At 37.5% G+C, this 25,171-nt stretch overlaps 4 protein-coding genes across 9 annotated transcripts; 1 reads left to right on the top strand and 3 right to left on the bottom strand.

Moving 5' to 3' along the window:
* Nucleotides 1-292: 292 nt before the first annotated feature.
* Nucleotides 293-6,668, top strand: LOC114322877 (hypersensitive-induced response protein 1). Of its 6 annotated transcripts, none has more exons than XM_028270317.2 (6): nt 293-614; nt 2,396-2,597; nt 3,307-3,427; nt 4,472-4,563; nt 4,646-4,742; nt 6,065-6,668. In XM_028270317.2, the coding sequence occupies exons 2-6, from the start codon at nt 2,409-2,411 to the stop codon at nt 6,427-6,429; spliced, it is 864 nt and encodes a 287-aa protein (XP_028126118.2). In that variant the 5' UTR covers nt 293-614; nt 2,396-2,408; the 3' UTR covers nt 6,430-6,668. The 6 variants fall into 6 exon arrangements, with proteins under 6 accessions (XP_028126118.2, XP_082750560.1, XP_082750562.1 ...); XM_082894434.1 differs by lacking the exon at nt 293-614 and adding an exon at nt 1,183-1,378; XM_082894436.1 differs by lacking the exon at nt 293-614 and adding an exon at nt 1,287-1,368.
* Nucleotides 6,669-11,295: 4,627 nt separating this feature from the next.
* On the bottom strand, nt 11,296-16,739 carry LOC114322876 (mitochondrial outer membrane protein porin of 36 kDa). Its single transcript, XM_028270315.2, has 6 exons — nt 16,460-16,739; nt 16,284-16,351; nt 14,597-14,707; nt 12,869-12,955; nt 12,474-12,682; nt 11,296-11,912 (listed from the first exon to the last, which is right to left on the bottom strand). Exons 1-6 carry the CDS (start codon nt 16,506-16,508, stop codon nt 11,606-11,608), a joined length of 831 nt encoding a protein of 276 aa, XP_028126116.1. The 5' UTR covers nt 16,509-16,739; the 3' UTR covers nt 11,296-11,605.
* A 1,016-nt stretch (nt 16,740-17,755) lies between these two features.
* Nucleotides 17,756-19,043, bottom strand: LOC145802537 (uncharacterized). The gene is made up of 2 exons (XM_082895265.1): nt 18,751-19,043; nt 17,756-18,611 (listed from the first exon to the last, which is right to left on the bottom strand). Exons 1-2 carry the CDS (start codon nt 19,041-19,043, stop codon nt 17,756-17,758), a joined length of 1,149 nt encoding a protein of 382 aa, XP_082751391.1.
* Nucleotides 19,044-20,295: 1,252 nt separating this feature from the next.
* On the bottom strand, nt 20,296-21,771 carry LOC114322892 (uncharacterized). The gene has a single exon (XM_028270344.2). It carries the CDS (start codon nt 21,769-21,771, stop codon nt 20,296-20,298), a length of 1,476 nt encoding a protein of 491 aa, XP_028126145.2.
* Nucleotides 21,772-25,171: the final 3,400 nt, after the last annotated feature.

Genomic DNA, 25,171 nt, shown 5'->3' with positions numbered 1-25,171 from the left:
TAATTAGAAATCAAGATTAGATTATCCAGTCCAGCCTCTGGGCTTATTATTGGGTCTTTTTTTCGATAATTCGAACCGATGAATATGTAGAACGTGTCGAGTATTATATTTCTGTAAAAAATAACATTGATCGAATATCGATAACTATTTGATCAGTTCAGATTTTTGTCAATTATTTATTTTTTTATTGTTTATTTTTTTAAATACAAAACTGATCTGAAATAGGTATCGATAGCCGATTAACATGATTTTTTACAATAATATACTACTCGACGACGTCAACACATTAAACAAAAATGAACCATGAATCAGACTGGACGATTCAGTCATCATCTCCAATTGGAGACAAGCTGGACGTAATTTAATTTACTACTCGAATAAAACTGACAAAACAGAGATCCCCTCCACCGGTACTTAAATTCCCTACGAATTTCTTTCCGCGTTGGGAATACTCTATCGCAGAACCCTCTCCAATTCCACTATAAAATACACCTACGCCTAAATCCCCCCCTCACATCACATTCTCTTCCCATCGATCCATTTCTGTTTTTCATTTCAAACCAATCCTCTTCTCTCTGTGTGTGTTTTCTTTTTCTCTGTTGGAAGTTCACTAGGTAATTCAACAATTTCTATGTATCTGATTTATAACAATTCTGATTTAACTTTGCCAGGAATGTTTCAAACTGTCTGTAATTGCACAAACTGGTTGATTTGTTACACCTTACTCTCTGTTTTTTTATCACTTCTTCTTTGTTTACACATTGTTTTCAATTCTCATTTTGTTCACTTTTCCTAGCCATTATTTTTAATGAAAATGCTAATTATAATATGTGGAAAAAAAACACATGGAAATTAGTACTGCAAACGAGCCTGAGTCGATCTGGCTGGTAGGTTGTTCAAGTTTGGCTTGAAAATTTAATGACCGTGAAAACACACTTAGGCTCGGTTTGTTTACCTAACAAGTCAATCTCGAACAAGCTTTTAACAAGTTGAAATAGCCCTAATTGAAATTCTAATATTTTCACCTTCGTGTGACTCTTATTTTAATACTTTTTACGTGAACATTCTTAAATAAGTTGTAATTATAGTTAAAAATTGTATGATATGAGCCCAATTTTAAATTATCTAGTCACTGACCAATTCAGCATTAAAAATTATTGCTTGCTTGTGTTTTCCAATGATGCGTTAAAACTTATCTTCTTGGTATGGAATTTATGTGGCTGATGACAAGTGACAATGAAGGTTTGGATATTAGTTGCTTGTTATCATGTGATTTTGAACAAATCATAGTCAATGTTTACAATTTAAGAAATCATTGTTTTAATTCATTTTCCTTTTCTAATGTAACCGATCTGCCTGTTGCCCTGGGTAGTAGCTGGTGATATCTGAATTTGCAAAGGATTGCTTCATATTTCAAAATATTTTACTAAAATCTTGTGTATTTTATGAGTTTATGTAATTACACTCATTATTTATGTTTTGTAATTTGTTTATGTAATGGAAGAGAGTATGGTCTCCTGTTGCCTTTAATTTCATGCACGTGATTGGTATTTGTTCGACTACTTATTAAGTCTTTTGTTACGCATATGAACTATAAAATTTATGCTCGACCGTAATTTTACAGCTCATGTAGTTTCATCCATGTGATTGGTATTTGTTCGACTACTTATTAAGTCTTTTGTTACGCATATGAACTATAAAATTTATGCTCGACCATAATTTTAGAGCTCATGTAGTTTCATCCATGTGATTGGTATTTGTTCAGTTAGTTATTGAGTTTTTTGTTATGCATATGACCTATAAAATTTATGCTGAACCATAAATTGTGAGCCAAAAAACCTTGATAGATTCCCCTTCCCCGCCTGTAAAATTTATGCTCGACCATAGTGCTGTCTGTGCTCTACGATCCCCCAATTTTCAGCATCTAGTAGAATAATTTGAAGACTGTACATTCATCTTATAATATCCTTTGCTGGTTATTTCATTGACATACTGTCAGTTGCATTTGTTACAACAGTTTTGGGAAACCACCCATAATTTCCTGTGGGCTTGTTGGCCCTAAGCCTGTAGTTTCTCATTTGTTTGGTTTATATGATTATTATATTAACCCTTTTATAGTGTTGTACATATTATCCATGTTGTTATTAGTTTGGCTGTTAAAATTGTGACAAAACAATCTCATTTAAAGTTTATCTTTAAATTGCTCTGGTAACAACTCTAAATATGTAATCTAACCTTATGCCTGCATGTATATGTATCTATATTTATACTTATTGTGGGTCATTGCTAATTTGATGCTTTTTTATTGATGAGATGGGCGTATCCAAATTATGTTGTTTTTGCATCTTCAAGTTGCTTTAGATTCTAGTAAAGTTCGTTTCTGATGTTATAATAGGCAAGAATCAACGATGGGACAAGCTTTTGGTTGCATTCAAGTGGATCAATCCACTGTGGCTATCAGAGAAACTTTTGGGAAGTTTGATGCTGTGCTTGATCCTGGTTGTCACCTTATGCCTTGGTGTATTGGGAAGCAAATGGCAGGTACCCTTTCATTACGCGTGCAGCAGCTAGATGTTCGTTGCGAAACAAAGACAAAGGTTTGTTGTTTATGTCAATTCTTGTTGACAGTATATCTTCTTTTCTTTCTTACTTTCTCACTTTTGAAGCATCTTTTCATAGAATGTTGGATGTCTAGGATGATAGTACAATTAAAAAACCAGATTGTTACGATATTCATGATTCCTTATTGAATATTACTTTAAGACATTCAACTGAACTCAAATACTTTGAAATATGAAATCCAAGAAAGAAGCAATTTAGTTCATATCTTCCATACCATTTTTCTCTTATTGTAGCATCTAAAAGAACAAAAACAAGCAACATGTCTCATTACTTGCGTCATAGTTTTTTTTTTGTTTATTTGGAAAGTAAGTCCTTATGTTGTATGGTACATCTAGAAAATTATTAACTGGGGCCTTTCCAATCTAGGCCATCGAATTTAGAAGTTCTTAAAAGACCGTTTTCTTTATCCTTCATGGACAAAGCAAAGGGAATGTAATTAATTTGAAGGAACTGTTTTGATACAAATTTTATGAGAAATGGTAGATTCATTTTGTTTTGTCGTTGCTAAAATAAACCCAAATTTCTGCTTCCTGGGATCTGATTTGGAAGCTAGCAATGCAAGACGTTTGAGTCAAAATCATGTACATTTTGTTGTCTTCAAGCCCCATCAATAATCACTTTTATATTTTGAACAAATGCTACACTACAAAGATTCATAGTTTCTTTTCTATGGTTTGTTTTCAGGATAATGTTTTTGTCACTGTGGTCGCTTCTATTCAATACCGAGCCATAGCAGACAAGGCCTCTGACGCTTTCTACAAGCTCAGCAATACCAAAGAGCAAATCCAAGCTTATGTCTTTGATGGTATGGATTTGGAGCTTAAGAATGCAATGTCTTACACTTTCATCTTATTTGTTTTCCAAATCTTTTCATATTGATAATTGAGTAACAATGCTAGGAAGTTTTAGTTGTATCTTTACTTGTTGCAAAGTTGGTCATGTGCACCATAAAATCAGATCTTGTGATTATTGTATTCTGCAGTTATGCTGATTTTATTTTCCACATAACTTCCTTTTATAAGTAACGTTTTGAAAGAGTTCTTAAAAAACCTTCGTAAGTTAGAATCTACCTTTGAGTTTAAGTTCAGTTATATTTAGATTTTGCTAACAATATCGAAAGATTGTTTTTGTAAGGGGACAAATAAAAAGGCGACTTGTATGAATGTATTTTAGAATCCAATGTCCCAGGCCCGGTGTAGGGGAAAAAATGCAGTATTTATACATCCTTCCCAACTCTTCACAAGCACCCTTCTGCTTTAATAAAAGCCGTGCACCCAATTTTACATATTAGCATCATTGCTGGTTGTCATATACTCATTTCTGTACCTTATCAATGATGCCTTCTTTTATCAATTAATAAATAGTCCCCTCTCCCCACTTTTCCGCCAGGAAAAAAAAAAGAGTTGAAAAATAAGAAAGAAATAAAACAATTCACATCATAAGTTGTGAGTGAAAGACATATCTTTCAGTCAATTCCCTTCTTAGTAGAGCTTTAAATGTCAGACTAATTAGGTTATTGGTTCTCGAAATAGGAAACTGAAGGAACTTTTTTATGCAAGCATCTTGTGAATTAAGAGCACCCATAAGGTTGAATGAAATTACTATTTGATGCAACCATCTGAATAATTAAGAAAACCACCCAAAGTTGCCACTAGAGAAGCTCGTAAATTTTGTCAATGGCAAAATGCTGTTGAATTTTATGCAGATCTTCATCTATTATAATCTGCAATTGATCCCAAAATTTTGACAATTTCTTTTGTATTTCTCAACATTAATTGACATGATTGTAGAAATTATAGCTTGTGGTAAGAAAGTAAAATTTGATAACAAATGCATGTTACTCATTCAGTTATCAGGGCAAGTGTGCCAAAGTTGGAGCTAGATTCAGTCTTTGAGCAGAAGAATGATATAGCAAAAGCTGTGGAGAACGAACTTGAAAAGGTGTATTTCTGTTTAGTTTAGAAATAGTTTGGATTATAAAATTGGCCAACTAATCTTTATTCTCTTCTCTTTGGATTTATAGGCCATGTCTCATTATGGGTTCCAAATAGTTCAAACTCTCATTGTGGATATTGAACCAGATGAGCATGTGAAGAGAGCCATGAACGAGATTAATGCAGGTAATATATGCCCATTTTCATAATTTGAAACATTAGTTCTGTACTTTGTACAACTCCAAAACAAGACTTGATATGACTGAATTTTCTTGGTACTGTTAAGCCAGTTGTCTAAGTTTGCACAATTGGGAAAAGTTGAACCAGTTTTTTGTTGTAATCCTTAATTCAAATTGCAGAAATAATGGCCTTAATGGGCTCTAATTTTTGTTGCAAATTAAGTTTAAATATTGGCCATAACAGCTATGAAGTCTGATCGGGTAAATTATACTTTGCCCCCTTTATGTTTGGCCATTTTTCTACTTTGGCCCTTGAAGTTTTTTTCCCCATTTTATTCCTAAAGTTAATTTATGTTTAAAATTAGACAGAAAATGCTACGTTAGCTGCCATGTGCTATAAAAATATATCATATATAATAAAATATTTTTATGTCACGTGACTGTCAATGCGTCATTTTGTATTTAATTGTGGACATAAGTTAGTTTTTGGAGTAAATTGGGAAAAACTTCAAACTTTAGAGGCCAAAGTGGGAAAAAAATAAGGGCAAATTACATATACACCCCTCCAGGTTTGACAAAATTACAGATACCCGAAATTAGGGGGTAATTTGTTATGAAATATAAACCTCAGGGGGTAAATTGTTATGAAAATACAAACCTCAGGGGGCGGGATGTAATTTCCGAAACCTCAGGGGGGTATCTGTAATTTAACCAAACCTGGAGGGGTGTATATGTAATTTGCCCAAAAAATAAAATAAAATAAAATAACTTTCGGCCAAAGTGGAATCATTGATTGCTGAGAACCACCCTTGCAGGAAGACATTCCGACTTCCATGGTATTGGCCCCTAGTACAAAACTGAATTTGTCACCATGTTTAGTGCATTATGGGCCTGCAAAAGGACTTCAGCTCCACGATTTCAGCCTGCGAAAAACTTCATACAAAAAATGAGGTTGCAAATCTCCTCACTTGTTCTTTTTATATCCATTCAGCTCTGTACTAGAAATATATATATATATATATATACAATATAAAATAAAATTGCGCCCAGATTAGTCCCTATTCCCGGCCTAACCTTTGGTATAATTTGCACAAAGTGATTCTCTTTAGGTTCAAATCCACAAACTCAAGGTAGACCGAGTTTTAACCACTCTACGAAAAAGGACCGTATATTGTTTCTTGCATTTTTCAAAAGCATTCATCAACCTTATATGCAGAGATAGGAATCTCCCGATTGTATTCTCTTAACTGAAATCCCTTTTGTCACTTGTATTATTTCCTGCATGAATGAATTGATTTGATTGTGGTTCTCTTTTTTTCTCTGAACTAGCTTCAAGAATGAGGGTTGCTGCAAATGAGAAAGCTGAAGCAGAGAAGATACTGCAGATTAAGCGAGCGGAGGGAGATGCAGAGTCCAAGTACCTGGCTGGGCTCGGCATAGCTCGGCAACGCCAAGCCATTGTAGATGGTCTGAGGGACAGCGTGCTTGCCTTCTCCTCAAATGTCCCCGGAACATCATCCAAGGATGTCATGGACATGGTTCTGGTTACACAGTACTTTGACACCATGAAGGAGATTGGTGCCTCCTCGAAGTCTTCATCTGTCTTCATTCCACACGGACCAGGGGCTGTGAGAGACATTGCTTCTCAAATCAGGGATGGTCTCCTTCAGGGCCAAACAATGGAACGTCATTAAGTTCTGAACATGCAAAGTCGGAATAAGTTTCTGCTTCTGTATAAAATGGTTGCTAGTACCTAGAGAGTTTCTACTCTGTGCTTTCAATTCCCGGAAAAAAAAAAAAAACAAAATAAAATAATAATAATAATTTGGTGTGGTTTGTTTGTTCATGCATATAATCTACTTGCTTTTTCATACTGTAATGAGCTGCTAAGACATTATAGAGTAATTCGTAATATAGAGTATTGTTGTTGCCACTACAGTATGTATGTAGGCTTTTGAATCTCATATATGCAAATGTAGTCTACAGAAAATCGAACAGTGATGCGATTAGGGTTATTGGATTGAAGTGGAGGTTTTGAAGCTCTTGCTGAGACACATCCGAAGAGTCAATTTTGACTCACAGAGTGTCTGGTGGTTGTTAGGTACCAAATTTCTATTCTCAACGTTAAAATCGACGAAGTTTAAGCTCCAAGTTTGCGCATGGTTGGCTGTTGCATTGAGGCCATCCGTTTGTTACCAATTATTGTTCGGGTTTTCAGGTTGACTGCTGTGGACTGCAACAGCTCTCCTTATTTATATTGGATGCACAATTTTCAGCAGAAATAAACAGATTTCTTTGACATGCAAAGTGCCAGGCTGATTCAGACAACATGGAAGACAGTACATGCTCAGTGGGGCAAGCTGCAGTGCCGACAAGCATGATTTGAGGCAAATATGGATGATCATTATATAGACCAACCAACAACTGATTATTCATGGCAGACTGTAATGGGTGTTGACGCATAATTAGGGTTCAAATTCGGCTGAATTTAATCCATTGCCATACTATTCAAATCTGAAATGGCAAACAGATACATTGTATAGACCTCTCTATCCATGTCAACATAAATTGTGTACCCAATGAGTCCAACTTAACTATAACGATTCTGGTTTAGACCTGATCCGTTTATTGTTTTGGATCCGGGATTCTTTGTCTTGATGGTTGTTCACGTCCTTATTCATCTTATTCCTTGTTGAATCGGATTGTGTGAGGATTGTGGTTACGTTTGAAGCAGATAGGGAGTTCGTTTTTCAAAGGAGTTTTTGCCTAAAATTTTGCTTGTTTGCTCGAGCGGTCTTTTACAGTCTGCAAAACTATTGAGAGTTTGATATCTGCACTCGAGCGACGCTTTTTGCACTCGAGTGCACTTTTACAGGTCTAAACTACTGAAAGGGATGCATTGTGCGCTCAAGCGGTGTCTTCGTTTGTGTATGGCCGCTCGAGTGACCATTTTTGCGCTCGAGCAGTCTGCGCGTATATCAGTCCGACAAAGTCACTTTTTGAGTCATTTTCTCATCTCTCTCTCTCTCTACATTCCAAAACCTAGATCTACTCTCTCTCTCTCTCTCTCTCTCTCTCTAAAGCCATCTTTAAACCTTCAAATACACTATCATTCATTGATCTCTACACCCTAGTCCCTCTGATAAAAAGGTAAAGCTCACCTAGAACTTCATTTTGATCGGAGCAAAGTTGATTTTCGGTTTCGTCGAGGTTTTTGACTCTCTTTCTTGCCTTCTAGCTTTGAGGTAGGGATTTTTTCACACTTTAATATGATTTTTAACTTAGATATTTGTTTTTTCTCCACACTTTAGTATGACTTTTAACTTAGTTATTTGTTTTTCTAAATAAGATTGTGATTGAGAAATTTTTAGATAAAAATCTAGGGTTTTGGTTTTAAAATCAAAAGAGGAGTTTTCAAATAGATTCTTGAAAATGGTTGTAGAATTGAAAATATGATTGGGTTGTGTTATCCTTGGAATTGTTTTATAAAAAAAAAATAGGTTTTTTCCCTAAAATATGAATATTTAGTTTTGTAAAAAGGAGACGAAAATGATGCTGGGTTTTATAAAATTAGAATGATGATGATGATGATGATAGTGGAGTAAGATATGCATTATCACTTCCATCTTGAAATTTTGAAAAATTTATCTTTATTAGAAATTATTTATCTGTTTAGATATATCTGTTTTGAGTTATTGTTGGAAGATAACTATGATTGTTGTAGAAATTGCATGAGAATTAGGAGAATTGGAATTAATTTCTCACCCATTTGCATTGAGTATTGTTGCATATTTAATACATTGAAAATATTTATTGTTTTGAGAAAAATGGTGAACACCTTAGTGAATTTGGGTAGGGGGTATGATTGTGGTATTTTTGTTGGACTGTGTGTCCTTAGTGAAAATTCAAAAATCCGCACGATTAGTCTATCAATAGGTTTATAGCCTACTAATAGACACGTTTTTAGAGATTCCCAGTGTTGTATCTACTGCCTTGTTTTCTATTGTAAATAAAATAATTTTCTAGAATTGTAATATAAACCTGGCATTACATAGTTTTGGAAAGAGTTATAAAACGTTTTGGCACAAGCATTGCATATGCTTTCACTTTATAGCTTTGTTAAGATTCATACACTATATTAGAATATCTCTATTGAACTTTGGCTCATCCTACGTGGAAAACCATTTTGAGGTGATGATGATATGCCTCCGCCAAGGTCATAACTTGGGGGGACTTGGAGCCAAGAGCTTCTTTTTGTTATTGTTGTAATTATTTTTGTACAACCCTAGGGCTTAAACTATATTGAGTTAAAACTCACTTTTGTTGTAACCAAACACCGTCTTAGAAAGTTGTAGCCACTAGGGTATTTATATATCTGTTTAACTTTTATTTCATACCATGAACTTGTGGCAAATGCTATAAATTTAGGGATAAGACTTATGAATATATAACTGCATGTGTTACCGTTTGTACAATGTAATCATATGAACGGAAAGATACTTTATTTAGAAATATATTATTATTTAATAATTGTCGTGTGATGAAATATGGTTACTATTTTGCGATTGTAAATGGCAAGGTCTCATTAACCACATCACTAACTTAAAGCAACTTCAACACTGCCTAGTAAAAGTAAACAAAAAAGTATACACATAATTTTGTCTAATTACTTTGGTTAGTGTGTATTTTAACAAGAGTCATGGTAAATAAGAAGTAACTAATGAATCTATTTGCATTAAATACATCATGCAACTTGTTAAATCTTAGTTAATAATTAGTTTTATGCATATAAAATGTAAATAAATGCATATGATTAAATGCACAAGTTAAAAATAGGAAGTTACGAAAATCATGATCAATTAATACAACTGTAAATACACCTCAACAAGTGCCTAGGGGCACTCATTAGGATCAGCCTTCTAACAGTACTCTTTCTTTTAGCCAGCTAATCAAACAAACTTCAATTTTCTTTTTCAATCAACAAGTTAAGAAAGTTCTTCTAGATCCATTGCTCACAAATGCAATAACTTCAGGTAAACAAACTGAAAAATTTATATGGGACCTTTTCAGCTGTACAGACAATATAGGTTTATATAAGTAAAAATACAACCATGCAATAAAAAATAAAACTAAAAAAGTACAACTATTTATATCAGTAATGAGCTGATAAGGGGGTTTCAAGAAGAGGGGTTCGAAGATAAGGAAATAAGGGAGAAGAGGGGGTTTTGCAGGTTCAAATGGGGAGGGAAGGAGTTTCATGATCGGGCAATGGTATTCAGAGAGGGGAAGTGTTTCATACTTGCATTGGTGGTGGCAAATCATTTGAAGAAACAGATGTTGATGAAGGCAGCGAGAGAAGTAGGAGGGAACTCTCGTTGCCGAGCCTCACTATGCTCTGTATATGTAGCCTGCATGTAGGACATGAGGCGAAATGCCTCTTCCTTTGCCTAGTCTGTTGGAGCTTTCAAATTGGGATATGTCTAGGCGAAATGCCTAACACAGGCAATATCAAGAGCCAATTGGAGTTGCTATTAGTAAGGTAGTACCAGATGATGCATTTTATCAAACAAATTATTTCAGTTAGAACTTGGCTTTTACACTGTTGATATGTTCCTCTCACAGGAATCTTGTGGTGAACAATCAACCCTACAAATAAGTCAAAATCACCTGAATTTTATCATAATCATCGCTGCACCATCCTATATGAAGCAGTTTGATACAAACAGCATCAATCATAAAACCAATCTCTAACACAATGACTCCCAACTCAGTAAAGTTCATTCTAATATTCAAAAACAACACTGCATAATAGCATTAATTTGTGAGCCGGAACTGCAAATTTTACCCTTTTTTGTACCCCCTCATCATGCATAGCCCACCACACCCTAAACTAATACCTGGCAGTTTAATTGTTAAACAACACCATACCTCCCCAAACATCTATGAAGCTAAGTAGGGGCCCAATGGTAACATAAAAGCCCGTGAAGATATAGGAGGTGATCCAATATTCAGTATCCTTTTAAGGTCCTGTTTGTTTGGGTGGACATAAACTTGAAATTGGACTAATAATCTAATAAAATTATTAATCCAATATTTGGTTAAATAATTAAAGTACGGACTAACAATCCATTCGGATATTGCATCCCACATATGATGGACTATTCAATCCCACAGAGAGGGTGGGCTATAAATTGGAAGATTAGCAAAGTCTGGACTATTAGTCCGTCCTTCCTTATAATCCTAACTCAATCTAAACATAAGATAAGATCCACAATCCAAAGAATTCGTAGTTCTAGGACTATTAGTCATGGAAATACTAATCCACCTAATTCAGTCCGCCCAAACAAACATGACATATGAGTACATATCAACTAACCCTCTTTGGAGGCCGAGAGCTTGATGGAAAATGAAAAACTGGAATGCTGTTCTAAAATAAAGCAGAGACAAATAGTATATGATGAGTTTCCAAGACCTATAGTAGTTTCTTATAATTTCTAGTTTTTAAAACAGACGAAGAAAAAAAAAATTACGGAAACAATAAAATCAAATTGTAGATCAAGTACAAGAAGCAGCAGTGATGAGGCGTTATCACATTCCATAAGAAAATTCTATTCAATTAATCCACATTGAATAATAGAATAGATTGACGGAGTATATGAGAAGGAAAATGATGCCAGGCTGCAACCAGCTACATTATTTTTTACAGCCCACAACCATCAAAGTTCAAAGAAACCAATGCCGCCACATTCAACGGGCAAAATGTTTTAAGGAAAAAGAGATACTGTACTAGGTTCATTCTACCTACCTTATTGCTCTCCACCATACAAAAACAATTCCGGTTCTTCCTTTCAAGCAAAGACAATTCTAAAATCATGGCTTCAGAGCCAAAGCCAGTCCAATCTTAGCACTTTTTTCAATTGCCGTGGTGTCCACTTCCCCCGAGATGGTGAAGAGGGATTTTGGCCGCCATGCATGCTGGATGAGAGCACTTGCCTTGCCATAGCTGTTCACCCGAGCCTTCACCGTGGTTAGTGGGTCCAATGCATGCTGTGTTCCAATAGTGAGTGTGTTCTCATTCTTTGAAAAGCTACGTGTCAGCTCCGCACCAACAGCTGTATTGGTCAATGGGCTCACTGTGTGATAGTAGGAAGCGGTAACGGTATCACCTTTGTCATTCCTGTAACCATCAACAAAGATAACCCTCATCACACAGGAAAAGGCCATCAGCCTGGATGGAAATAAGCCTAAAACACCATCTAGACATCCAACTTATTACGTCAAAAGGTTCATTCAAAGCTTGTCCTTAGCTTTTTGGGATTTCACAACATAACCCAGCCTATATCCCAGGCTCTATAATTTTCATTTTACCAAAACTACTGACATAAATATATGAAATGAGCTTCATTCCTCTTGCTTAAGATACAGAGAACAATTTTCCAAAACTTTAGCAATACTAACTGAATGTCAAGTCAAAGATTTAGACAATCATCTAAAACAACTTGACTACCTAAAACCAATTTTAAACTCTGAAACTGTTTTTGATTTTTTTTTTTCACATTTCTTTATAAATATTTTACTTTTTTGGTGCATCAAGATTAGGTCCTCTTAAAAGTATTATTATTAAAAATAAAATAAATAAGAGAGAGAGAGAGAGAGAAACGAAAAACTCAAAAACAGTGTCCAAAAACTAAACCAAACAAGTTTCAATTTCTCCTTTATGGATGAAGGAGATACTCACAGTGCCAAGGAAGCAATAAGGTCAGACTTGGAGAAATTCAACCCTGCATTGCATTTGGTAAAGTTTCCAGTCACAGTGTCAAAAGATAGATCAGTCCCAAGGGAAACAACATCATTCCCAACCACGCCAGAGAAGTTGACGATGGGACTAGCAGTTAATCCAATACCAGTACTGATTCCAGCATACTCATGCAGGTACTGGAGTTCTACCTATTACCACAATCACTATAAGTAAGAATAAGCAACTAAGGGTGAGACTCCAAGTGTCCAACAGTAAATTATGTGCTTGTAAATGGAGCAAAAGGATTCAGATGAAGCAGCATGATCATACAGTACATACAAGTGATTCACAAGCTAAAAACTTGGAAGACACTATAAAGAGCAAAATCTGATTACCTTGCCAGATCTCTGATCAGGAACAATAAAGCTAAAGATTGTCTTGAGTCCAGGTGCAGGTTCATCAATGGTAATGGTAGTGAGAACCTACACATTCACTTTAACTTGTGAGCTAAATGACCAAAGCATCATTACAATGAGTTTGATTACTGAATTCTTGAAGTATCCTCTTAGAAAGTAGAAATTAAAAAGGAAAGGCAGACTACACCGACACAACAAACCCTGTGGTTTCATCAACACATAAGCATAAATAAAGATATAACAACTAAACTTGGGTGACACTGAAAAAGCTCTCAAAGCAATGATGAAAATCATGGAAAGAAGAAAAAGACTAAATCTGGAATTTCACATGAAGCACATTTAAGTCATCAACAATTAAAGATTTGAAATAATTTTGAGTTTTCATGTCATTATAGTAGGTTTTAGTAATTAAAAGTATAACGGTAATTCCAATAATTGTTGGAAATGGGTTGTAGGGGTCACCCATGGGTTTTATTTTGGGTCAAGTTATTAAATGGGTTATTATATATGGGTTTTATTATGTCTAAAATAATCTTAGTGGTAAAAAGTCCAAATTTGCTATTTTGATATTAAAATAGAATTAGAAGTCATTAAAGTTTCCTATTATGATTGAAGTAGAATTGGAAGTCATAGTTGGTCTAGAATATTAGTAGTTGCTAAATATTTTTAGTTTCTAAATTTGAGAAAAAGTCCTTCTAGAATTAGGAAAGTCTTTAACCTATAAATATATGTGTAATCTCAATGCTTCAACAGCAGAGTTAATATTATGAAAATTTGAAATTGTATTTGTGTGATTGGCCTATCCCTTGCGAGAATGAAGCACTTCTCTCTCTCTCTTCTTCTTCTTCTATCCAGCAAGGTTATTATTCACGTCACTGTTCACTGTGCTTAGAACAACCACCCAACTGTTCCTAAACACTTGTGTTTTCATTCCCAAAACCCTATCTTTTTACAAATCCTTAAACTCCTATTTTTAAATACTTCTGCAGCCACAAAATCCCACCAAATCCAGCCCTGTAAGTCTGTAGTTGCTGCTGCCAGTATATTTAAACCAGGCTCACTACTTGTAGGAAAGTAATCCCTACTCATCCTACATCACATAACGAAGGGCAATGTTTATCCAAATAATCAAACAAAGCCAACAATTTGAATGCATCTCAGGTGATGACCACCAGCTTTTCATTGCATAAAACTCACATCCAAAGCAAACTAGGTTTGATCACCAAACAGAGGGATACTTAGAATAAAAAAATGGAGTCAATGATACAATTTTAATCCAATATGTATAAACCACAACTTTATGAACAATTTGTTTAAACAACTGACTAAATTATTCAAATTTTGAGGGACGCTACCATAAACTATATTATATTGCTAAAACCTAAGCTTTACAGAAATTGTGTCTAGTGCCACCATGTAACAGATAAATTTGTGAGGATTGCAAAGACCAATAACTTGAAAACAATCACTCCAAGTCTCCAACAAATGCAGTTCTGACTCTGAGAATGATGAAAATATGTAGGAATCAAATTACTTGCACCACAGGCCCAATATACAGTAAAAACCAACATTAAATCCCAGGTAATATAACTCAAATAGTTGATATCAGTCAGGTAAAAAAAAAAATTCTTTAAATCAACTAACTGAAACTGTTGAGTAAAGTTACATGACTTGTTTCATCAGAGTAAATAAAGTTCAAAGACGTACATTAGAGTTTGTGTCAACTTTTATGTCAGTTGTGATGTTCTTGTTCTTTAGTTGGGTAGTAACATCAGCCAAATACAACTCACCTTTCTTGGTTCCTGATGTGGTAATGGCCTGGATGTGGAAAAAAACAGAAAGATCAGAACATGTTGAATTCAAATAAATTAAATTCTGAGAGCAGCATAGGATTGTTGCCATGACACAATAAAATTAACATGTGAAACAAATATGACAAGGGAATAATTAGCATCATACTGAATATTCAGTAGGGTTTGGACGTGCATACAGAGGTTAATGCCACAAGACAGACTATAAACGTGAATACACACTCCCAACTGTAAATAACAGGTCAACCTATGTAATCAGGTTAAACCTCTTTGCAACAAGATGTGATTAGTGCTCCATTTAAAAGCAAACTTACCACAGCTATTAAAATGAGGGTGGAAGATCAAGATAGCATGCTTTGTTAAAAGTGGGCATTGTCATTTTTGTTTTTCATTTTCATGTTTCCCGAAGCAAAAATAATGAAAAATTAAGAAACACCCATCGTTTTCATTTTTTGTATTACAAATAGTTTTTGACCATTCAGAAAACAATAGAAAAGTAGTTCCTGTAAAATATTTTTTAGAAAATTTTCTTGAAAATAACATTCAGAAACAGTTCTTTTATTTTTCTGTTTTAATATTTTCAAGAAAAGAAAGCATAAAGATACCAAATGCAGCCAAAACATTTTGAAAATTTTCAAGCATCCATTTTTCATAATCAAAGGAGAAAATTTAATTTTACCCTCCAAACTATACCTCGATGATCAATTTAACCTTTGTACTTCCTATAATTTTAATTTTACATCTAAACTATTTGATTTTGGATCAATTTCACCCCTGTCGTTAGCTTCCGTTTATAATCAAACGATAGTCGCTAATATGACACCGAAATTTTGTTGGAAATTTTATTTCCCCCCCCCCCCAAAACTATCTCAAAAATATCAATTAGAACCCCAAACTTTATATTGTTTAGGGGTCTAATGGATATGTTTGAGAATAGTTTGGGAAGTAAAATGAAATCTCAAATGAAGACGGCAGCATGTGCCATATAATTATAGACGGTAGCTGATGGCGGGGATGAAATTGATCCCAAATTGAAAAGTCTAGGTGTGTAAAATTGAAATTATAAGAAATATAGTGGTTAAATTGATCATCAAGGTATAGTTTGGGTGCAAAATGAAATTTCCTCTAATCAAAGCCCCAGACTATGAAGAAAAAAAAACTCTGACTAGCTGAGGCCAAAAAAATTTGGGGGAATTACGGCCCAGTCGGCTTTTGAAAAAATATTTACAAATACATGGAAAAGTTTAAAGTTTACCACTGATGTAATTTATTTATTTTATTTTTTTTTATTTTTTATTTTTTATTTTCTAATAGTACACTGAATTGCTATTTCCCCATACAACTTATTCGAACCTGTTAACCTGAGTCTTCCATTTACTAAAGAAATCTATCTACAACAAAGCGTGAGACATCAACTCCATTTTCTTTGCAACCAAACAGAGTTAAATGACACGAAGAAACCGAAACCCTAACTTCATCAACAGGTCTAATTTACAGTTTGTGACACACAACACAACACAACACAACGCAACACACACACACACACATAGAGAGAGAGAGAGAGAGAGGAGAGAGAAACTAACGACTCCGGTGGAAGTGTAAGTGGTGACAGTGAACTTATGGTCGCTCTGGTAGTCCCTGTACAGGAGATCTGAAACAACAATAGCAGATAAGCATACACATATCATATGTGATTAAAAATCGAATAATAATAATAACAATAAATGAGAGAAATAAAAGAAGCGAAGCGATTGGAGACCTCTGGCTTTCTTGCCGATGTCGGAGTAGAGACCTGGACCTTTCCCCATCTCTGTTGCACCCAAATTAGGAGAGAGAGTAAAGAGAGATTAGACTGTTCTTGGTTGTTGTGGTTTAGGTAGAGAGAGAGAGAATCAGAATACGTGGAAGGAGATGCTCTGTGTTAATTTTGATAGAATCGTCTCAAAACCCTAGTCAGTTTACCCGGGTAATTTTTTTTGGGTGAGGTAGAGCTATATTTTTTATTAAAAAAAATTGCAAATTTTATGTAATAAAAAAAATGTTTTTTTAAAAATATCATTAAATTATTATTATTTATTTTTTTTCAATTTTAGATGGCGTGTGCTATCAACCAATATGCGTTATCCGTTAAAATAGTTACAAAAAATAAAATAAGTTAAAAAATTAATAAGATAAAATATCACATTTAAATTATAATTATTTTTTTTTTTACAAAAATTAAAAAAATTCATTCCAAACGAGACTTTTAAACCTAGACTAAAAAAGTCAAAAAACTAAAATGCTAACTCACTTTCCACGCGAAGACTTTCTATGTTGGTGGAGTAATTTAAACAAAGGATTTGGTTTTTTGTTTTTCATGTTTTCGTATTTGAGGGGTCTGCAATGATTCAAATTATTCATTTTATAAAATTCTTAATATATATCAATTACGATTTTTTTTTTTATCGATTTGATAATTGTAACCTTTTCATTTTATCATATTTGTCTCCAAAAATGAATAGTCTGTCTTTAAAAATATATTTATCGTTCATTTTTTCAAAAATAAATACGATAAAATGAAAAAAATTATAATTATCAAATCGAACTAATTTTTTCATGGATGACATACATTAATGACCTTACAAAATGAACAATCTAGATCATCGAAATTGAACTCGTGGTAGGTCTCATGGTCATGAAGTTCTCACGTGTTAAGATGTAAATATAAAAAGTCAAACATTTAAAGAAAACTACATCTTGTACGATGGGTTATCATTTGACATATTTGGAAATTATTTGACATATGTTAAAATAACACATACGATTTTAGCATATTATTTTATTTGGGTTACAATCATGTTATTTGGGTTATATCATCTCTCTACCACATTACTTCAATCTCAACTCATATACATTTTTTCGTAACAAAGTCAAAAAGTATACTAATCTAGTATTACCCAAATAACCTTTTGATGTGTATTGGTAAGACTGTTTTTGTGAAAATCCATATTTAATTATTCTTATAAATGCATTATATGATATGAATAATAAATGTATTCTTATTCAAACTATTTAATTACATCCAGGACGGTCCCAAGTCAGCAAAGAGCACTTCGGGCACCTCTATTTCCTCAATGCTTGGCCGGGCTAAGAATTTTATCATCAAAGGATTGGGAAAAGTTGTTTGCATGGATGCCAAGCTGGTAAGTTCGTCAGCAGCGTTGTTTTCCTCGTTGTTAATTTGTTCCATTCTTATTACAGTGAACTTTTTGATTTCTGCGCGTACAAGTGCCTGATATTTGGCCATCCTTTCATCTTTGGCCTCATACTCCCCGGAGACCTGATTGACCACCAGCTTGGAGTCGCTGAATACCACAAGTTTCGACGCTTTCAGTCTTAATGCACTTTTCAATCCGGCGAGGAGGGCTTCATATTCCGCCTCATTGTTGGAGGCTGGAAAACCGAGTGTGATCGCATGCTCAATGGTCAGCTCGTCAGGGGAAGTCAGCACGATCCCCAGCCCGGCGCCATGTCTGTTGGAGGCCCCATCGACGAAGAGCTTCCATATCTCGCCAATGAACAACTTCCAGCAGTAGGAGGGATTTTGCGATCTCCTCAACTCCGGGGTACTAGTTGGTTCATTCTGGTCTCTCTCTATGTCCCGGTCGAGCTCGTGTTTTGGTAGGTTGTTCGGTTCCTCCATTTCTTGTTCGGCTTTCTTTTGCCCTTCTGTCACTTGTTTTCCACCACTCGTCTCTATTGTCTGAGCCATAGGATGCGCCAAGTTCGCGCTGGCCAAATCAACAGGGCAAACAGGGTGTGTTTCTGGGGCAAATTCTGCCACGAAGTCGGCAAGAGCTTGAGCTTTTATGGCGGTGCACGGTTGGAACTTGATATCGTATTGCTCTAATTCTACGGTCCACTTCAGAATTCTACCAGTAAAATCTGTCTTTTCAAAGAGCACCTTAAGTGGAAATTCGGTTAGCACAACTATTGTGTGGGCATGAAAATAGCGCTAGCTTTGTGGAAGCCATTATCAGGGCCAGAGCCAACTTTTCTAACGGCAGATACCTTGATTCAGCCGGGAGCATGGTCTTGCTTACGTAGAAGATAGGGAGGTGCTGGGTACCTTCAGCACGGGCGAGGACGGCCCTTACCGCGTGTTGAGAGACTACCAAGTAGAGATACAGTTCTTTGCGTGGTTTCGGTGTGACCAAGATTGAAGTCGAAGAAAGGTACATTTTTAGATCCGCCAATGCGCGATCGCATTCGTTAACCCAGAAGAACTTGGCCTTCAAAGTTTTGAAGAAGGGCTTGCAATGATCTGAAGACCGACTGATAAATCGGTTCAGCGTGGCTGCCATCCCGGCGAGATGTTGCACGTCCTTCATGGAGTTTGGGTGCTCCAGTTCTTGTATCGCCTTGATCTAGGAAGGGTCGGCTTCAATTCCTCGGTTCATGACCAAAAAACCTAGAAATTTTCTAGTGCCAACTCCGAAGGCGCACTTGGAGGCGTTCAAACGCAGCTTGTGATATTTAAGTATGGTAAACATCTCTGTTAGGTCGGCGAGGTGTTGGGAACTTTCCTTGCTCTTTACCACCATATTATCGATGTAAGCCTCCATAGTGCGGCCAAGAAGGGGAGCGAACATCTTGGTCATCATCCTTTGAAAAGTGGTCCTGGCATTTTTTAGTCCGAATAGCATGACCTTACAGCAGTACATGCCTCGCGGAGTAGTGAACGAAATGATCTCTCGGTCTGGTTCATACATGGCTATCTGGTGGTAGCCGCGATACGCATCCAGAAAGCTAAACCTTTGATGGCCAGCTGTTAGATCTACCAGCTGGTCGATTCTTGGAAGAGGGAAGCTGTCCTTTGGACACGCACGGTTGACCGTCTTATAATCAATGCACACCCTCCATTTACCATTCTTTTTCGGCACTACCACGGTGTTAGAGATTCATCTAGGGTATTGCACTTCTTCTATTGCCCCTACTTCTAACAAGTTCCTGACCTCTTCCGCCATTATCTCGGCATGGTGCACGGCCGAGCGCCGTGTCCTCTGGATAATCGACCGTGTGTTTGGAAAGTCGTTTAACTGGTGGCAAATGAAGCTAAGGTCGACGCCAGGCATATCGTAAGGCGTCCATGTAAAGGCCTCCATGTTGGAAACTAAAAAGTCGACGTACTCGAGCTGCTTGGCACTGGACAGAGATGAACCCAGAAGAAAGAACTTGCTTGGATCATTCTCGTCTACACGTACCTCCAGTTAGTCTTCGACCGATTTCTCCTCGGTCTTTCTTCTTATGTCTTCCAGGACTTCATTTCCCTCTGGACCCCCTATCATTTGCACAAAAGCCTTTGGCAACTCTACTGCCATTTACTGCGATAAAACACCGTTTTGGCATTACTTGGTCTCCCCAAACCTCTTCTACCTGTCTAGTTGGTGCCAGGAAGCGCAGGACCTGATGATAGGTCGATGCTACCGCTTGCATGGCATGCAACCAGCCCCTGCCCAAAATTAAGTTGTAGGTTGAGGGAACCTTGAGCACCCAAAATTCTACTTGCTTCGTGACTGATCCTGCTTTGACTGGCAATATGATCTTTCCGATCGGTCATTCTGGTTGAGAGTTAAAGCCAACCAATGGAGACGTCGTGGGGGCCAAGTCTTTGTCCTCCAACTTCATCTGTTTAAACGCGTTATAATACATGATCTCGACCGAACTCCCCTGGTCAACCAGAATTCTTTTGATGTCGAAGTCTTTGACGCGGAGGGTCACCACTAGAGCGTCATTATGAGGCACTTGAATTCTTTCCAAGTCTTTGCTTGAAAAGGTCAGGATGTCTCTTTCCTCGGTTTTCCCTTTCTTCACGGTGGGCTGAACGGAGAGCACTTCCCTCATGTGCTCGGCTTTCTTGATTATCCCTCTTAGCTCGCAAACCCTTGCCGGCTCGATGATGCCATGGATGACATTGATTACGCCCTGCGGCGCTATATCTAGGACGGCGAGGCCATTTGGCTCGCATTGTCCCTGGGGAGCGGCTCTCATATCGCCGTCTATGTACTGGTCCAGATGCCCTACCGCTATTAGCTCCTCCAAATGTTGTTTGAGCGGCACACAGTCCTCCATTCGGTGCCCTCGTTCTTCATGAAATGTGCAGCGATACCTCGAGTTGAAACCTCTCTGCGTTTTTCCCAACTTGGCCGGCCAACGGACGTAAGGTTCACCTTGGATTTCACTTAGGATGTGGTAAATCGGGATTTTAAAGACCGTGGTGATACCGGTTCGCGCTTTCAACTTTCTCTTGGCATCTTCTTCTTCATCACGAGGAGCGTTAGCTCGGTCGTTCCTGCGACCTTTGTTCCTATCATCGCGGTTTGAGCCACGATGTTGATCTTTTGACCAGTCATTTGGGCAGTTATCCTCCTGCTCTACTGAGTGAACCTTCCCTGCCACTCTTCCGTCCATCGTGACTGGATTTGCCTTCTCGGTTGCGGTGGTGGCATCCTCCACTCGGATGTGTTCGTTGATTCGCTGTATCAAAGATTCCATGGTAGTGGGTTGGTGCATCGTAAGTGAATCTTGTAGTCTATGTCCGACTGGGAGACCCCGTTTGTACTGGGTGATCGCCAGATTGATGAGGCAGTCGAGGATCTCATTGTAGGTTTCCCAGTACTTGGAATTATATGCCTTCAAAGAGCCTCTTGATTCCATCTTAATGCCCAGGAGATGGTCGACCTCCTTCGGCATTCGAGTGTTGGTTTTGAATCTAGTGACGAAGGCCTCTGCGAGTTGTTTCCATCCCTCGATGCTCCTCTCTGGAAGCCTTTCGAACCATTTCAGGCCCAGTTCTCCCAGGCTTGCTAGGAATATGAGGCATATCAAGGCGTCATTGCGCCGGTGTCTAGCCATTACTTGTCGGTAATGACTCACGTACATGTATGGATCCGTTTTGTCATCGTACAACGTGAACTTAGGCTGGTGGAATCCGGCAGGGAGCGGCGTGCTCTCAATTTCTAGGGACAACGGGGTAACGGTAAGTCTTGCCAGCTCTCTGTCTCCTGGTGTTATCGCTCTAGGCGCGGGCATTGCCACTTCCTCACTATAACAGATCTAGGGGCTCAGCCTTTGCAATGCCGGCAGCCATCAGATCTTTCTATAGTGAGTCCTCTCTTCCAACACATCCCTCAGGTCTCCCCAACGAACGGAGAATGAGTATCTCGATGTCATCGAGGGGCGTGAAGGACGGTAGCTGTTGTCGCAAGTGTGAGATCGTCCCAACTGTGGGTCGGTGTCACGACCCAAACCCGCCCCTATGGGTTTAGCACCGTAACCGGCTAGTAATCCAAGATTATCGAAGGCCTGCTTAACAGTAATACAGTAATACAGAGTGCAGGGGCTGGCGGAAGCCAATACAGTAAATAAACAATGTCCAATGAGCTGTGACAGTCTGTATGCAAAAAGACTTTTCATTCAAATATATACAGTCAAACAAAACAGTATGTACATATATACAATCATTCAGTTCAGGGACCTAATCCCTATTAAACAGTACCGTACAGTAAACAAAACAGTTACAGAGACCGAAGGGGAAAATTAAAAACACCCCTAAGCCGTAGCTTGACAGGCTCGGAACCTCGCAGTGAGGCACATAGGTTGGCTTGACAAAACTGGAATTTACCCCGACGCTTCTAGCTACGGTCTGGTGCCTGTACACCTACATATATATAGGAGCAGTGAGCTAAAGCCCAGTGAATAACACAATGCGTAAAGGGGTTAAGAATGAATGTCCTTACAGTAATGAAAACGGTTCATTAAATCAGTATTTCAGTCGTTCAGTCGTTCAGTCGATACAGTCATATGTGGTACATCCATCAGCATAACAGTACAGTAAACAGTAGGTCTTAAAAGACCGAACAGTAAATGATGGCCATCAGTCAGTAACAGTAGTGGTTCCAACGAGGGAACCAACAGAGATCTCTGTAACAGTAACAGTAAACAGTAGTTGCTAAGGATGCCACAATACAGTTCAGAATATAGGACATACATTCATTCAATTAACAGTAACAGTTCAGAAAGCAGTACAGTTCAATTGTTCAGAAAATAATCATTTTGAACATATCTTTACACAGTTGTTACTCACAGAGTTCTGGGCTACAGTAAGGCTAGAGCGCGTCTCCAGTCGCCAACCCTACACAGTTACAGATTGAACACACACTAAACTACACAGCTGGGAAAATAATAACTTAATCCCTAATTTTCCTCGGTGTGGTTCTACATCTATATCCTCATTAAGATGCCTTAAACTAGGTCTAATAATGCCTAGGATGAGATGAGGATGCAAAGATACACTTTAAAAGCATTTTCAGAATTTTCAGAAAACAGGGGTCACGCTCGAGCGTAGGTTACTCCGCTCGAGCGGATATGCAGACAAAGGTTTCCGCTCGAGCGTAGGCTTACCCGCTCGAGCGTTCTGCAAAACAGTCAAAAGTGCTGGATAGGTGAAAATCACGCTCGATTGGGCGCTCGACACCCGCTCGAGCATGAGACACAATGTCCCGCTCGAGCGTCAATTATTCCGCTCGAGCGGACTTCAAAACAGAACAAAATGCTAGGAGCAAAATTTCCACGCTCGAGCGCCAGTCACCCCGCTCGAGCGTGAGTCCAAATTCTGAAAATTCCAGATTTGAACCTCAAGCTCAAAACCAAGTTTTTAAACCATAAATTCGATCCTCTTGGGCCAATTTTTGAGAAAACACATCAAAACTCATACTTTAACATGATTCAAAGCTCAATTTGTAAAATCAAAGCCCAAGGGTGTTTCAAATAAATCCAATTCAAACCAATTTCCATGAATATGAAGAGCATGCAAACATGCATGAATTTAAATCATTTCAAAGCTTCAAGTTGATGCTCTAAGGAGCCAATTGTTCCAAAAACAAGATGAAAATATGGACTTAACATAACCATGAGCATGCATGAGACAATTCTCCATGGAATCAACTCAAATTCAACAATTCAAACATGCATGCATGGAGTGAGCTCCAATTCAACATTAATGAACCAATTCATGCCTTAACTCACTAAAGACCTAAGAATTATGCAAGAATAAGTTCAAATACACAATAAAGAAGATCAATGATCTACCTTAGGTCTTCAATTACAAGAGTAGAAGTTCAATTAAGCAAATCTCCTACAAATTCTCCAAGTCTCCAAGCTAGACTCTCACTTGAACTCAATTTCAAGAAAAACAAGATGAATCACTCTTCTAGCTCACTCTCTCTCTCTCTAGTCGGCTGAGGCAAGGAATAAGGCTGATCAAATGTTTTGGCCAAGGGTGTAATAAGGCTAAAAAAATGATTCAAATAGTGGGCCACACATGTGGCGGAATGGTAATTAAGGCAAACTATTGCAATTAACTTGTTTTAATCTAATTTAATCATACCTAATCAATTTTCAGATAAATGCACCATAAAGTCACATAAATCACGATGATCATAAAACACTAATCGGTTTCCGGTTCAGCCGCCGATAAGGCCTTCAATTCGCAATTTAACCAAAAAAATATGAACAGATAGTCAAACAGTCAAACAGATAGAAACGCATTTAAACAGATACAGTTAATCAATCAGTTTCATATTTCAATCAGTCAGTTCAGTAGTTTATTCAGTTCACTTATTAGTCATAATCAGTTTCAGTTTAACAGTAATCAGTGGTTATTCGGTAAAAAGTGACGAGGGTTGTTACAATCTCCCATCCTTAAAAAGAGTTTAGTCCTCTAAACTCGAGTTACCTTCACTCTGGAAGAAGACAGGATTCAGTGGAAACAGTTCAGGATATCTTTTAGTCATGTCATTTTCCCTCTCCCAAGTGGCATACACGCCACCGTGGTTTTGCCAGTCAACTTTCACTAACGGAATCTCTTTGTTTCTCAACTTCTTGATCCGTCTGTTTACAATCTGTATAGGCCGTTCCTCGTGAGTGTAGTTGTCACTCAGCACTACACGAGTCGGCTCTATTACATGGAAAGGATCCCGGAGGTAATCCCTCAACATAGAAATGTGGAAGACGTTGTGCATATGCTCCACTTCAGGAGGAAGCGCAACTTGATACGCCACCGGATTGATTTTCTCAATAATCTCATATGGTCCGACGTATCTCGGTGCTAACTTGCCTTTGACTCCAAAACGAGTCTGGCCTTTCATTGGTGTCACTTTCACAAATACGTGATCACCCACTTCGTACTCTCTATCCCGTCTTCTGACATCAGCATAACTTTTCTGTCTGGTCTGTGCGGTTTTCAGTCTCTATTGTATCAGTTTCACTTTCTCAGTTGTTTCGTATACAATCTCGGGCCCAAGCAAAGGCTCATCTCCAACTTCTGCCCAGCAAATCGGAGATCTACATTTTCTGCCATACAATGCCTCGAAAGGCGTCATACCAATACTTGAATGATAGTTGTTGTTGTAGGCGAATTCAGCCAATGGAA

Source organism: Camellia sinensis, chromosome 11 (assembly GCF_055761805.1).
Source record: "Camellia sinensis isolate YWXY chromosome 11, ASM5576180v1, whole genome shotgun sequence".
In the NCBI taxonomy this organism is placed as follows: Eukaryota; Viridiplantae; Streptophyta; class Magnoliopsida; order Ericales; family Theaceae; genus Camellia; species Camellia sinensis.
Note: the sequence above shows the minus strand (reverse complement) of the source record. Positions and strands in the feature narration are given on the sequence as shown.

What these genes read in the sequence shown, in the direction of transcription:
- LOC114322877 (XM_082894434.1), top strand. Translation starts at nt 1,206, where the DNA reads ATGGAATTTATGTGGCTGATGACAAGTGACAATGAAGGTTTGGATATT. An exon ending in CCAAGCTTATGTCTTTGATG is followed by an intron (nt 3,428 to 4,471) that starts GTATGGATTTGG and finishes TTACTCATTCAG; the next exon opens with TTATCAGGGCAAGTGTGCCA. An exon ending in TGGAGAACGAACTTGAAAAG is followed by an intron (nt 4,564 to 4,645) that starts GTGTATTTCTGT and finishes TTGGATTTATAG; the next exon opens with GCCATGTCTCATTATGGGTT.
- LOC114322876 (XM_028270315.2), bottom strand. Translation starts at nt 16,508, where the DNA reads ATGGGGAAAGGTCCAGGTCTCTACTCCGACATCGGCAAGAAAGCCAGA. An exon ending in CTTACACTTCCACCGGAGTC is followed by an intron (nt 14,708 to 16,283) that starts GTTAGTTTCTCT and finishes TTCCACATCCAG; the next exon opens with GCCATTACCACATCAGGAAC. An exon ending in CTGATCAGAGATCTGGCAAG is followed by an intron (nt 12,683 to 12,868) that starts GTAATCAGATTT and finishes TTGTGGTAATAG; the next exon opens with GTAGAACTCCAGTACCTGCA.
- LOC145802537 (XM_082895265.1), bottom strand. Translation starts at nt 19,043, where the DNA reads ATGGCAGCCACGCTGAACCGATTTATCAGTCGGTCTTCAGATCATTGC. An exon ending in ATGCTCCCGGCTGAATCAAG is followed by an intron (nt 18,612 to 18,750) that starts GTATCTGCCGTT and finishes TTTTACTGGTAG; the next exon opens with AATTCTGAAGTGGACCGTAG.
- LOC114322892 (XM_028270344.2), bottom strand. Translation starts at nt 21,771, where the DNA reads ATGCCCGCGCCTAGAGCGATAACACCAGGAGACAGAGAGCTGGCAAGA.